The following is a 12,440-nucleotide window of genomic DNA, read 5'->3' as shown; positions in this document are numbered from 1 at the left end:
CAATGTGTCCTCTTACGGGGCCGCTTCCTTAACCGCTAGGCCACCACTGCCCCACTGCATGTGTGTGGTGCAGGAAACCTCCCACTTCCTGCCCACACGATCACGTGTGGGTATATAAATTGTGGGCCCATGGGTTCCAGTTTTAATCTTGAGAAAAGGGGTTAATGAAATGACTCAGGTTCAAATCCCACTTACTACCATTGTGTCCCTGAGCAAGACAGGGGGGACTGTCCCTGTAACTACTGATTGTAAGTCGCTCTGGATAAGGGTGTCCGATAAATGCTGTAAATGGAAATGCAATTGCTGTCTAAACATTGAATAATAATTTGTATTGTTGATGCCTGGTGAGTTGCCAGTTCACTGATAAAGCCACCAGTTGAAGGGCAGACACCCCTCGGGTCACCTTGCTGGTCCATTATTCAGTCCCTCCAGGCCTCCGCTGGTCTCCTTCAGTCTGATTGTTGAGGTCCTAAAATGCCTGATGTCACACACTGCCACTGATCGCATCATGTTCAACCGAATCGTTTTAGCTGGTTTAACATTTTGAACGGATTGCGTGCGTGTGCGCGCATGCGTAGTGGCGGAATATTTTCCCATCCATGTAACGAGGCATCATTAATGCCTACGCCGGCCTGACCCCGTCAGCCGCCGAGAGCTACACACTTGGCTCCCCCTCCGCCCGCAGGGGGTATCTCGGGGGCATCTGTGGGCGTAATTAGCGCCGGCGACTTCTCTCTCCCGGACCTCATCCGTTTACCTGCCTCCCATAATGGCGGCCGGCCCACCTGCCAAGCGCCTGACTGACGGCTGAATGGCTGAGCGGCTTCGGCCCAGGCGTCCGGTTTCGGCGGCGGGGCCATGCGATAGCCCGGGCTCCGGTTCCGCGGGCGCGCGCGGGCCTCGCTCGTGCCCGCTGCCAGGCGCTAAAGGGCGCGCGGACGCCGGTAAACGAGAGCGCGGGCGCGCGCGCGCGCGCGCGCGGGGAGTCCGGTTTAATTGGGGTCGAGCGAGCGCCACGATTATTGGATGGCGGGGAGGCGACCGTCCTGTCCGCGTCTGCAAGCCGGACTGATGTGGGCGAAGATGCGCCGGCCGATTCTACACTTTTATTTCGCCGTGTTTCTAATTAGAGGTACGTCACGGCACGTTACGCTCGTTGCTTTACATTTAACAATCCTTATTCCATATATCTCTGTACTGTTAGTGTGCATTTTACTGTATTAAGCAAACTTCCAATCGCTAGTAACAGGGACACTCGGGGGGTTTGAACCTGTGACTTTGTGGTCGCCTGGTTTCCAGAATGACCCAGAACTCTGACATTAAAGACACCATGAGTATAATTTCTGCCACGTGTTATGCTTTTCCAGCCTTGTATTATGTATTTGTAGCGGTGTGAATGGAAGCATCGTGGCTTCATGCACTCACCATTACCGTTCTGGTCGCAGCGGCAGACTCTGCCCAAGGCTGGTACGCCCAGAAGCTCCTGAACGACCTGATGGAGAACTACTCCAGTGCCCTGCGGCCGGTGGAGGACACGGACAAAGCTCTAAACGTCACCCTGCAGATCACGCTGTCCCAGATCAAAGACATGGCGAGTGTCCCGCACGACTGTCCAGTGGCGTAAATGTCCATATTCAGGCAGTAGAAGAATAGATTCAGCGTATGGATGAACGTGCTTCTTAGATCTCCAGACTCTCTCCTTTCCGCAAACTCGCTGCGTGTAGGTTAGCGTGTGAGTCTTATTACAGAGGGGGTGGTGAGATTACCCCCCAATACCCACCACTAATTCCTGCGCCGGGCTCTGACAGCGATACCCCGAACCCCCACGCCGGTCTGAGCACCCACATAAGACTCTGAAAACCACCGATTACACACACACACGCACAGCAGTACTCCGCTTACGAACATGAAGAGATGCAAAAGCTCTCTATGCGTGTGTGTGTGTGTGTCCATTCAATACCAGGGATGTACGCTACTTGATATGCCTGCGCTGGGCCTATTTAGTCTTGATATACAGTAGTTGATCTTACCTCTGACGAATGATCGACACGAGTCCTTGTACTTGCGCTGTGTTTATTTGTGTGTGTGTGTGTGTTTGTTCAGGATGAGCGGAATCAGGTGCTTATAGCCTATCTTTGGATCAGGCAAACATGGCACGATGCCTATCTGAAGTGGGATAAGGAAGAGTACGACGGGCTGGAGGTCATTCGCATCCCCAGCAGCCTCGTCTGGCGACCCGACATTGTGCTCTACAACAAGTACGGCTACACCGTACAATTATTCTCGGCGTGCAACGCAACCCCCCCCAACACACACACACCCACACACACACACACAAGTCGTGTATTTCTAAAGTGGATATTCTTCTTGCCGTCCTTGCTCGCCCCCAGGGCTGATGACGACTTCTCTGGCCCAGTGGACACTAATGTTGTGCTGCGGTACAACGGCGAGATCACCTGGGACGCCCCGGCCATCACCAAGAGTTCCTGCGTTGTGGACGTCGCTTACTTTCCCTTTGACAGTCAGCAGTGTAATCTCACCTTTGGGTCCTGGACCTACAATGGCAACCAGGTATTGCTGAAATTGCACAATTCTTTCACTCTTTGCACAAATTGCATGGACACTTATTAATGTTTTTTTTTTTTTACACCTGTGGCCATAGATGGAAACTAGTAGGGGTGTTAAAATTAATCGTATAATCGATGCACCGAGATGCAGACGTGGACGATTCTGCATCGATGCAGTGCAGAACATAATAAATAATATCATGATGACGTGGAAGTCAATTTCAGCCTGATCTGGGAACAGCGCCACTCCGGGTAGGAGTTTTACGCTGCACGTATGTTCACATGACCAATTTGGACATTACACGTACCAAATATTACTGCTTTTATGTAATACAAAATGAAATAATACAAGGACCTCGGTTCCTCTGCTTGGTGGAGATGTTGATCTGCATCAGGACCGGGGCAGACGATTAACTCCGCCCACAACATTTAAAGGAGAACTACCAGTATATATAACTGTTACAAGGTGAGTGCGGACGTAACAAGTTTTTCTGCTCTGGAGCAAATCAGAGCGTCCACACAGGCGTACGAGACCGTAACTCTGGTATTTGGAAACATCATGCGACCATGTAGAAAATGGCTGGGATGCATCGCGATGCATCGATATCGAGGCACTGCTAATTGTAATCGAATCGAATCATGAGACCAGTGAAGGTTCACACCTCTAGAAACTAGTGGGGAACACTTTACTTTGGATCTGAGGGAGAACTTGCACACAGTGCAAACAAAGAAATGTGTCCTCTGTATTTAACCATCACCCTGAGTGAGCAGTGCGCAGCCGTGACAGGCGCCCGGGGATTAGTGTGTGATGATGGTGCTTTGCTCAGTGGCACCTTGGCGGATCAGGATTCGAACCGGCAACCTTCTGATTATGGGGCCGGTTACTCACCGCCCTGTTTCTTTTTAATCATAATTGTTTTTAACTTAAAAGTTCAGCTCCCTTCAGGTGGATGGGTTGAATGGCTTTCATTCTACATTTGTATGGAAAATCCTCAGCATAGTGGATAACTGGACTATAGTCTGATTGTGATTGGTTGAGAACGTGCTCCTTTCGCTGCAGAATACGGGTCCTGCGTGATCGACTCCGGAGCAATAAATCAGTTTGTCCTGCCGCAGGTGGACATTACCATGGCAATGGACAGCGGCGACCTGTCCGACTTTGTGGAGAATGTTGAATGGGAATGCCACGGCATGCCGGCCACCAAGAGCGTGATCATGTACGGCTGCTGCTCGGACCCGTACCCTGACATCACCTACACAGTGCTGCTGCAGCGCCGCTCCTCCTTCTACATCTTCAACCTGCTGCTGCCCTGCTTCCTCATCTCCTTTCTGGCCCCGCTTGGCTTCTACCTGCCCGCTGATTCTGGGGAGAAGGTGTCCTTGGGTGTCACCGTGCTGCTTGCCCTGACCGTCTTCCAGCTGATGGTGGCCGAGAGCATGCCACCATCCGAAAGTGTACCCCTTATTGGTGAGTACGCAAATGAACTTAGTCCTCAGGAACCTTCTTCCAGTCCTCTTAGCACTACTCGACCTCTCCAACTGATCCAGAACGCTGCTACACGGCTTGTCAACCGTTCCAAATCTCCCACACCACTCCACTAGTACATGTCCTCCACTGGCTTCCTGCAGCTGCCTGCATTAAATTTAAAATACTGATGCTTGCCTACAAAGCCAAGGAAGGGTCACACCCACACACCTACCTCAGATCTCCCATCACTCGTCGCTCGGCACATCGACCTCTCCGATCCTCCAGCACTGCTTGACTGGAAAAAAAACATTCATCTAGACTCTTCTCTGTCTTGGCTCCTAGGTGGTGGAACGAGCTTCCACTAGATGTTAGAACAGCCATTAAAGATCTTCAAACACAAGCTCAAACCCTTTTTTAAAGGAAATACTTCAACTAAAAAGGGTTTTTTACATACACTTACTTAAAAATGACTTGGGTTCTGAGTTGTTAAGCGACGAGTATTTTTATATTGGGTCCTAATGAACCAAATTGCCCTGGATAAGACCATCTGCCAAATGCTGTAAATGTAAAATGTTTTTTTCCATCTTGGTCCAGGTAGGTATGAAGTTAAAACACAAAAAAGCAGGTTCTTCAAGGCTGGCTTGTATGCTGTAAGCTAACTGTTTTACGTTCCTATTATGTGCACAGGGAAGTACTACATAGCAACAATGACAATGATAACGGCATCCACAGCACTAACCATCTTCATCATGAACATCCACTTCTGTGGTGCTGAGGCCAAGCCCGTCCCTCACTGGGCCAAAGTCCTCATCATAGACTACATGTCCAAGATCTTCTTTGTATACGAGGTGGGGGAGAACTGTGCCTCAGGTCAAAGTCAGGACGACCACCATGGTCACAAGCACAACCAGCTCCACCCACACCAGGCCAAACACCAGCACCAGACTCAAAAGCACCAGCCCAAAAGCAACGTCAAGGGGCCATTGGGTCCAGGTGACCAGAAGGACACGGGCCACGCTCGGTCCCACGTCCAGTCTGAGCACAATGGGGTTCCCAGCTACCTGTCACATTCCAATGGATGCTTGAAGGATCCATCGAAATCCTACTGCCCTGATGAGGACAAACAAGATGTTGCCTTGAACTTCAACCACTGCATGTTCTGTGGTCGCCGAGGTGACCACGGAATTGGCCTGGTTTCCGGGGCAGACTCGGAGCTGGTAAGGAATGTGGAGTACATCGCCAGCTGCTTCCGTGAGCAGCGGGCCAACTGCGCCAAAGGGGCGGAGTGGAAGAAGGTTGCCAAGGTGATGGACAGGATCTTCATGTGGATTTTCTTCGTTATGGTCTTTCTCATGAGCATTCTCATCATGGGCAGGGCACCCTCACCCTAACTGTCATTGTCCTCAAGTTCAACACAACTTGTGTTTTTCACTTCAGCAGATTTTTGTACAAATGTGTGCCTCATGCTGGAATTTATTATAAACCAATCGTCATCTTGTGTCCCATTTTTACAGTAATATGCTGAATGTGTAGAAACATTAATAAAACATCAAGTGAAGCACACTTTGCCTCAGTGTAAACACTAACTGCTTTGCATGTAAACTGATCGCCAGTATTTTCCTATCAGTTTCATTGTGTGTGTGTGTGTGTGTGTGTGTGTTTATGTTTGTGTCTGGCAGGTGGGGTGTAAAATATGACCGGTGCATTTTTTAGGGCTCCAGCCTTGGATTACAATGGAATCTGGTTGGCTTTGTGAGGCAGGGAGTTGTTTTCTTAGTAAATAATGGACTGCATCGTTAATGATGACCCTAATGATGGGTGTTGTGGTTGAGCTCATGCAAGATGTAAAGTAATATCTGAGAGCATCAATTATGCATTTCTGAGCCCCTCCAACGCCAGCGTCGGGGACATTTAATGACCAGCGAATGTTATGTTTGGTAACAGTCGGTATGCTGTTGCGGTACAATTTTAACTATCACACACACACACACACACACACACACACACTCGCTGACATGTGTTTTCATATCTTTATGAGGATCAATTAAGAATATTTAAGAATAAGTATTTAGATGCATGTTTTTTTTTTTTTTATGAGTTAACAGTTTTCCTAATGGGGTCCAGAAAATTGTGCTTGTCGCTTATACAAATACACAAACACACACACACACACACACACACACACACACACACACACACACAAAGAAATTGTTATATGTTGTTAGATAACCTTTATTTCTGTGTCTGCAGTGCCCTCAGGTGTTGGTTATGCACACATACACAAAACTACACTGCAGCGCAGCGAAATGTGTCCTTGGCACCTTGGCTGCTCGGGATTCAAACCAGCAACCTTCAGATTATGGGTCTGTTTCCTTATCCACTAGGGGTACCCACCACTGCCCTATTATTCCATTTCATGAAGAGCCTGGAATTACAGTAGAGAATGGAACATTTCCCAATCCTCACACAGACACACACACATTACTGATTACCAATACATGTTTTACATATTCATTGATATTAAATCTAATACGCCCACCTCGCAAATCACACAGAGGCATTTGATTAGTCTAACAGAAAACTTTTTCATTTGTTTGACCCAAAGTCGCTCTATTTGTTCTCCCACATGGGTAGCCATTAGGTATCTTCAGAAGAGAGGAAAAGGGCTTCTGGGAAAGGAGAGGGGGGCATGAGGAAAAGGGAGATGGGTTATCTAATCAGGCAGACGGCAGATAAAAGAAATTAGTAAAAAGCTATAATGTTTTTTTTTTTAAAAATCAACAAATGTAAACAATAAAGATCAAAGAAATTCACATTGAAGACCTCTTGAGTTACTTAAATGCGACTCAGATGAAACACCTAATCTGGCAACACAAGCACACACGCACACAAATGCAAAAATAGCCCAAAAAAAAGAAACTTAAGCAGAACAGAGATAAACACCTGGTCTTGGAACCAAGAGTTTGAGCCAGGTTTTCACAGAACCATTTGGCTAAAAAATTGAACAAATTCCCGTAGAGGGATCTTACATTCTTAAACAAGAACTTTCCATGGTGTGTTTCCAAGGGGGAGAAACATTTACATCCTACATGATGTTGTCCAGTTATATCCTGTTCGACCTGTTCACTTTTCACCTATAGAGATAACCTGTACAGTATTTAAGTTTTAGTTTTAGTCAGTATAGTTTAGTTTAGTGTGTATATACATATATATTTTTCATATTTATATTCTAGTTTCTTCAAAATAGCCGCCCATTGCTCTGATTACTGCTTTGCACACTCTTGGCATTCTCTCGATGAGCTTCAAGAGGTCGTCACCTGAAATGCTTCTCCAACAGTCTTGAAGGAGTTACCAGAGGTGTTTAGCACTTGTTGGCCCCTTTACCTTCACTCTGCGGTCCAGCTCACCCCAAACCATCTTGACTGGGTTCAGGTCTGGTGACTGTGGAGGTCAGGTCTCCACTTATTGTTAAGTACATAACTCCACATGTTCATTCATAGTTTTGATGCCTTCAGTGAGAATCTACCAACGGAAATGTGCATGACAATAAAGAAAATAAAGCCTGTGCTGTATATGTTCACATATTTAAAAGGTCCATGCACTTCAGAGTCGTGTCCAGTAGAGGACATCCTTTCCTCAGAAAAGATGCCGAATTTCAAACTCTCACGGCCTCAGATCCTCAGGTGTCTACAGGTATTATAGATATTATAGTTATTTCGCCAGGCTGTCATGAAATGGTATTTTGGTGTATTTTGGTCCTCCGTACGGAGTAAACTGTGAAACTGCAGTGAGCTGTTTTACTTTAGTTAGTCTATACTTTTTGTTTTTTATAGTCCTGCCCCAGACTGGATATAGGTGGTAGTAGCCTAGTGGGTAACACACTCGCCTATGAACCAGAAGACCCGGGTTCAAATCCCACTTACTACCATTGTGTCCCTGAGCAAGACACTTAACCCTAAGTTGCTCCAGGGAGACTGTCCCTGTAACTACTGATTGTAAGTCGCTCTGGATAAGGGCGTCTGATAAATGCCATAAATGTAAATGTAAATGTAAGTGGATATGTAGGATGACAAGATGTTGCTTTCAGAGTCTGGTACGCCACCAGTAGGCCCTTCTCAGATGGTGGTTCTCCTCAACATGCAGAAGAAGCAGGGATTTGAGGAACTGAGCGGGCTCTGGCAGCCCAACTTCCCCTCAGCTAGCTGGGAAGTCACCTTCACTGCTCCCGTGGCGCCACGTCTACACACATTTCCACACTCGCTCATGTCTTCAGGCTGGAGGAGCTGTGAGAAGATCATGGACCAGCCGTGGTAGGTTGTGATGAAGCTCATCGTGATGCAACGACGGAGGACTGCTGCCATTCTGGAGTCGTTTCAACAAAGAATTTCTAAAAACGAACAAAACCGGGCTCCAAAAATAGGAAGAACAAAAAAAAAAAGGTTATATATGAAACATTTTGTGCGGTGGATGATAGTGTGATGTTCATGGAAAAAAGGGTTCCGCTACAAGACTGCACCTAATTTGCTCCAACTATTTAGCATGTCGTTGCCATGCCGACCGTGGTGTTGGAGACGGCTTCTTTCTTTCTTTCTTTCTCTTTTTCTTTCTTTCTTTCAAAAATAAAAATCACTGACAAGATGCCGACCGCGGTTTAAAGTTTAACTTGCGTTATCCTCGTTTTTCTCTAAGGTCGCTAATGATCAAAAGCGCTTCGCTTCAGAGCTTCGTGGGTAGAAGTGGCGTGAACTCGGCTCGGTTCTTTCCGCCGCTGGACGTGGACGTTCGTGCTTTCGTCGTTTCTCCCCGTCTCAACTTACCGGGGTGAGAATACAGTAAATGGCTAAGATTTTTGTAGATTATGACTCGGTTGCGCATCAGCTCTGAGCGGTGAATCGAATGCGGGCATCGTTTGATTCATTCGATTCAATTTTAGGGACATAAACGTTTAAATGAAGTTTCTTCAGCATTTCTGGCCAGGGGGAGACATTCCATCGTTTTTTTTTTGTAAGGTTATTCATGAACAGCGTGGGTTTTGGGTTAATTTTCTACACTTTTGGAACACAAGTTGTCAACAGGTTGCGTCAGGCATCGGGCATTTTTAATGTGGTAAAGTGCGGTCAGAGCAGATTTCAGTCATATTTCCGCTGTGTACCGGCCTTCTGCTTACTCTTTTGCTCGCTGTTTTTAAAGAAACCACTACAGATAATGTCAAAATATGCCTCAAACTTTGATGTAAATCATATGTTCCAAAATGAATATCCTTACAAACTTTGCATTGCCTCTTGGAGACTAAACTTGAACTTTTGGCCATCTTGTAGCTGGCCAGATGTAATTATTGTCATTTGGTTTTAGTTCCCACAGTATCTGGTCAAAGGGCAGAAGCTGTCTGGTTTGCTGAGTTTGCCGAACGTTGGAATCATGGTGAAACAGGACCACCCTCGCCGTAACCCATCTAGAACCCAGAAGAAATGTTCTCAGATGTCCAGCTTTAAAGACCTCAACTTGCAGGAGCGAAGCGGTTCAGATCACAGCCCACCAGCAGAGACCTCCCTGAGTCCTCCGGGGGACCTCCAGGAGCACCAGAGGGGCTTTGCCAGCAAGGTCTACCTCCATGCTGCCGCCGTCTTCCAGAACTATCACCCGGAGAAGCCGGTGGCCATCAGACTCATCAGCTATGGGAAGAAGATGACCCGTCCGGTGCCTGATGCGTCTGATGATGCGTCTCGGCGCTGTGCTTATGAGCTTGCCTTCAATACGCTCAAATGTAAGTAGGACATGAGACAGGTGGTGTGTGAGCCGCTATAATGTTTTCGCTATTCCATAAGAAGTCTCACTCTCCTTTTTTTATATTTCATTTACGGCATTTACCAGACGCCCTTATCCAGAGCGACTAACAATCAGTAGTCACAGCAACAGTCAGGGACACAATGGTAGAAAGTGGAGCTTGAACCTGTGACTTCTGGTCTTCTGGATCATAGGCAAGTGTCTTACCCACTAGGCAACTACCACCCTATATATTCTGAATTCTGAATTAGAGCAGCTACCCCATAATAAATAAGCACAGGCGAAGCTGTGGTGTTTAATTGGCGGCGGGAATTAAAGTTAGATTGATTGAAGAAGGTTTGAGGGGGGGCTTGAAAAGCACGGGAGGAAAAAATATCTCGGCAGAATGCAGAGGGCCAGGTGCCACAAATCAGCCGAGCCCATAATCGCTTATCTGAGAGGCCAGGAGTAGCCTTGGTGCTTAAATTCACAGGACCGTGGTTGCCGAGGCGATAAGGGAGGTTATTAGATGATGTCAACGAGAGGCATGGGGTGGTGTGGGTGGAGGAATTGATTTCTGTTTCTATGCAAGAGGCACGTGTCGGACGAACTTGGGCTCAGAGTGACTTTTAGCCATCCATCAGTCACTGAGTTGGATTAATGGTAAGCCTACATTTCCCACAATGCTTATGCTGGACTCTTCAGGGCACTAATTAGCACTAATTAGTTACCTTCAACGTACGATTTTCTTTTCTGTTGAAAACCATGTTTGCTGGAAGTAGTCATGTAGTTATGTATTGTCATGAATTGTGTTTCTATTACAGATGGAAAGGAATATTTTTTAGAAATGATGATTAAATGTGTGAAATGAAAGCAGTTAAGGCTTATTGTCTGTTCCATTTGAAAGTAAACTGAAACCCAACTCTGGTCTCAGTAGTTCTCACCTCAGTCACTAATGTCATCCCGTGCAAGTATGGGGGCATAAGAAACAGAAATTAATTATCCGACATCGATCCAGAGCCGTGTTTTATGCCACTGGATTGGCTGGTCGCCGTGTGTGACACACATTTAGATGTGATGACACACCTTGGGAGCGGTCCTTAATCTCCCCACATCTGCAAACGGACAGCGTAAGGCCAAAGAATCGATACACACACACACACACACTCACGGATGTCGTGTGAGTCCTGCTGCTCTGCAGGGGAATGACAATGATCCAAAATCGAAGTAATGCAGACTGTTAAAGAAAAAAAAAAACACTTACACGGCAAAAGCAAGAGGTGTCACAATCACGGCATTAAGGTCTGGCATTGATTATCTGATTATCGCTCTGATCTCTTCTGTAGACTGAGCGGGCGTGGCCGGCCGAGTGATGTGGCAGTGCAGGTGGCGCGGGAGAGTCAACTATTGCACTACAGGCTGAATAACGTATTAGATCTCGTCCCCGGTTAACGAAGACAGATAGAAATCCCTGTTTCTCTGTTCACTTTTTGCACAATCGGTTGCCCACCCCACCCCACCTCGTCTCTTACGCTCCTTCTTTCTTTTTTCCTTTCTTCCAAACCTTGCTGTAACCTTTTGCTTTTTTTTTTTACTCTCGTCTTGAATCCCACAATCGTGGAAAATGTCTATTTCTCGTGTTCGCTTCTCGCATGCCTGTCGTGAGGTTTGGTTGGATGCCAGCGAGTTCCAGTGTTGACGTGGAGGATGCAGGTTGGGGGTTGGGTGGTGGTTGCGGTGACCTTGCAGTCCGCGCAGCCGACTCCCTGGGGTGACCGAATCTCTATCTCCCCCTTGTCGCATGGGCAGAAGGATGTCGCCTAATGATCGTTTGCCGACCTGCTCAGCATTATCACTCCGCGGGGGCAGACACGCCCCTTCAGAGACCCATCACGAGGCTTCCGTACTTTTCCCGACTTTTACCTGTGCAGCGCGCGTCTGCGGGGCTTCCGGAGAGAAATAAAGGGGCGCTTTATTATCGCCTCGCCCTTGAGAAGAAAAACGGTTCCTTCGCCCCGAAACACTTGAGTAAATATCAACCCATGTTGATGAGTAATATGTAAGCCGTCCGGAGGCTCTTGATTAAAACTGCCAGCCAAACAGGGCAGCTCTCCTGACGCTGACCTCACCCAAAGATTAATGGGTAATTGTGGGAACAGAAAACAGAGCGAGACGGAAGATCAAAAAAAAGAACAGGGAGCCTGCGAATTGTATTCATCTGTCAGCCTCCTCCTCTTTCCTCCTCCTCTGCTTTTATTACTCGGCCGTCGTCCATCACGGGTCATTGTGTTGCAGCATGATCAGGGCCAAGAGTGATGACATCATCAAACAAGCGCACACAAATAGCGGTCAGAACTGGGTGCTGTAGTTTTTGTGGTGAGCCAGCCGTTGGCCATGTGAGGTAGGTGCTGAGTTGACGGTGGTGGTCGAGCGGGTTAGGAAGCTGACCAGCAACCGAAAGTTTGCTGGTTCAAATCCCGAACCGTCAAGGTGCCATTGAGGTCCCCTTGAGTAAGGTACTGTCCCCAGACACTGGTCCTCAGGTGCCTTTCTGTGGGTCAGTCGTGGCCTAGCGGTTAAGGAAGGTTGCCGGTTTGAACCCCGATCCAGCAAGGTGCCACAGAGGGGGAGTCTGTAAATAT

At 47.4% G+C, this 12,440-nt stretch overlaps 2 protein-coding genes across 4 annotated transcripts in view; both read left to right on the top strand.

The window, feature by feature from the left end:
• The first annotated feature begins 1,396 nt into the window (after positions 1-1,396).
• Positions 1,397-5,588, top strand: LOC114768264 (neuronal acetylcholine receptor subunit alpha-9-II). Its single transcript, XM_028960451.1, has 5 exons — positions 1,397-1,591; positions 2,104-2,258; positions 2,391-2,571; positions 3,684-4,035; positions 4,723-5,588. Exons 1-5 carry the CDS (start codon positions 1,397-1,399, stop codon positions 5,424-5,426), a joined length of 1,587 nt encoding a protein of 528 aa, XP_028816284.1. The 3' UTR covers positions 5,427-5,588.
• Positions 5,589-8,266: 2,678 nt separating this feature from the next.
• Positions 8,267-12,440, top strand: part of LOC114767791 (putative methyltransferase NSUN7) — a 31,912-nt gene continuing 27,738 nt past the window's right edge. The window contains exons 1-2 of one of the 3 annotated variants that reach the window (XM_028959509.1): positions 8,267-8,345; positions 9,388-9,799. In XM_028959509.1, the coding sequence (XP_028815342.1) occupies positions 9,454-9,799 (346 nt within the window). In that variant the 5' untranslated portion in view covers positions 8,267-8,345; positions 9,388-9,453. Of the gene's footprint in view, positions 8,346-8,672; positions 8,857-9,387; positions 9,800-12,440 lie in introns of those variants that run through there. The other 2 variants (XM_028959511.1, XM_028959508.1) reach the window with 2 other exon arrangements.

The sequence above is a fragment of the Denticeps clupeoides genome, chromosome 18, assembly GCF_900700375.1.
Source record: "Denticeps clupeoides chromosome 18, fDenClu1.1, whole genome shotgun sequence".
Taxonomy (NCBI): Eukaryota; Metazoa; Chordata; class Actinopteri; order Clupeiformes; family Denticipitidae; genus Denticeps; species Denticeps clupeoides.
This window is presented reverse-complemented; position numbering and strand designations above follow the sequence as displayed.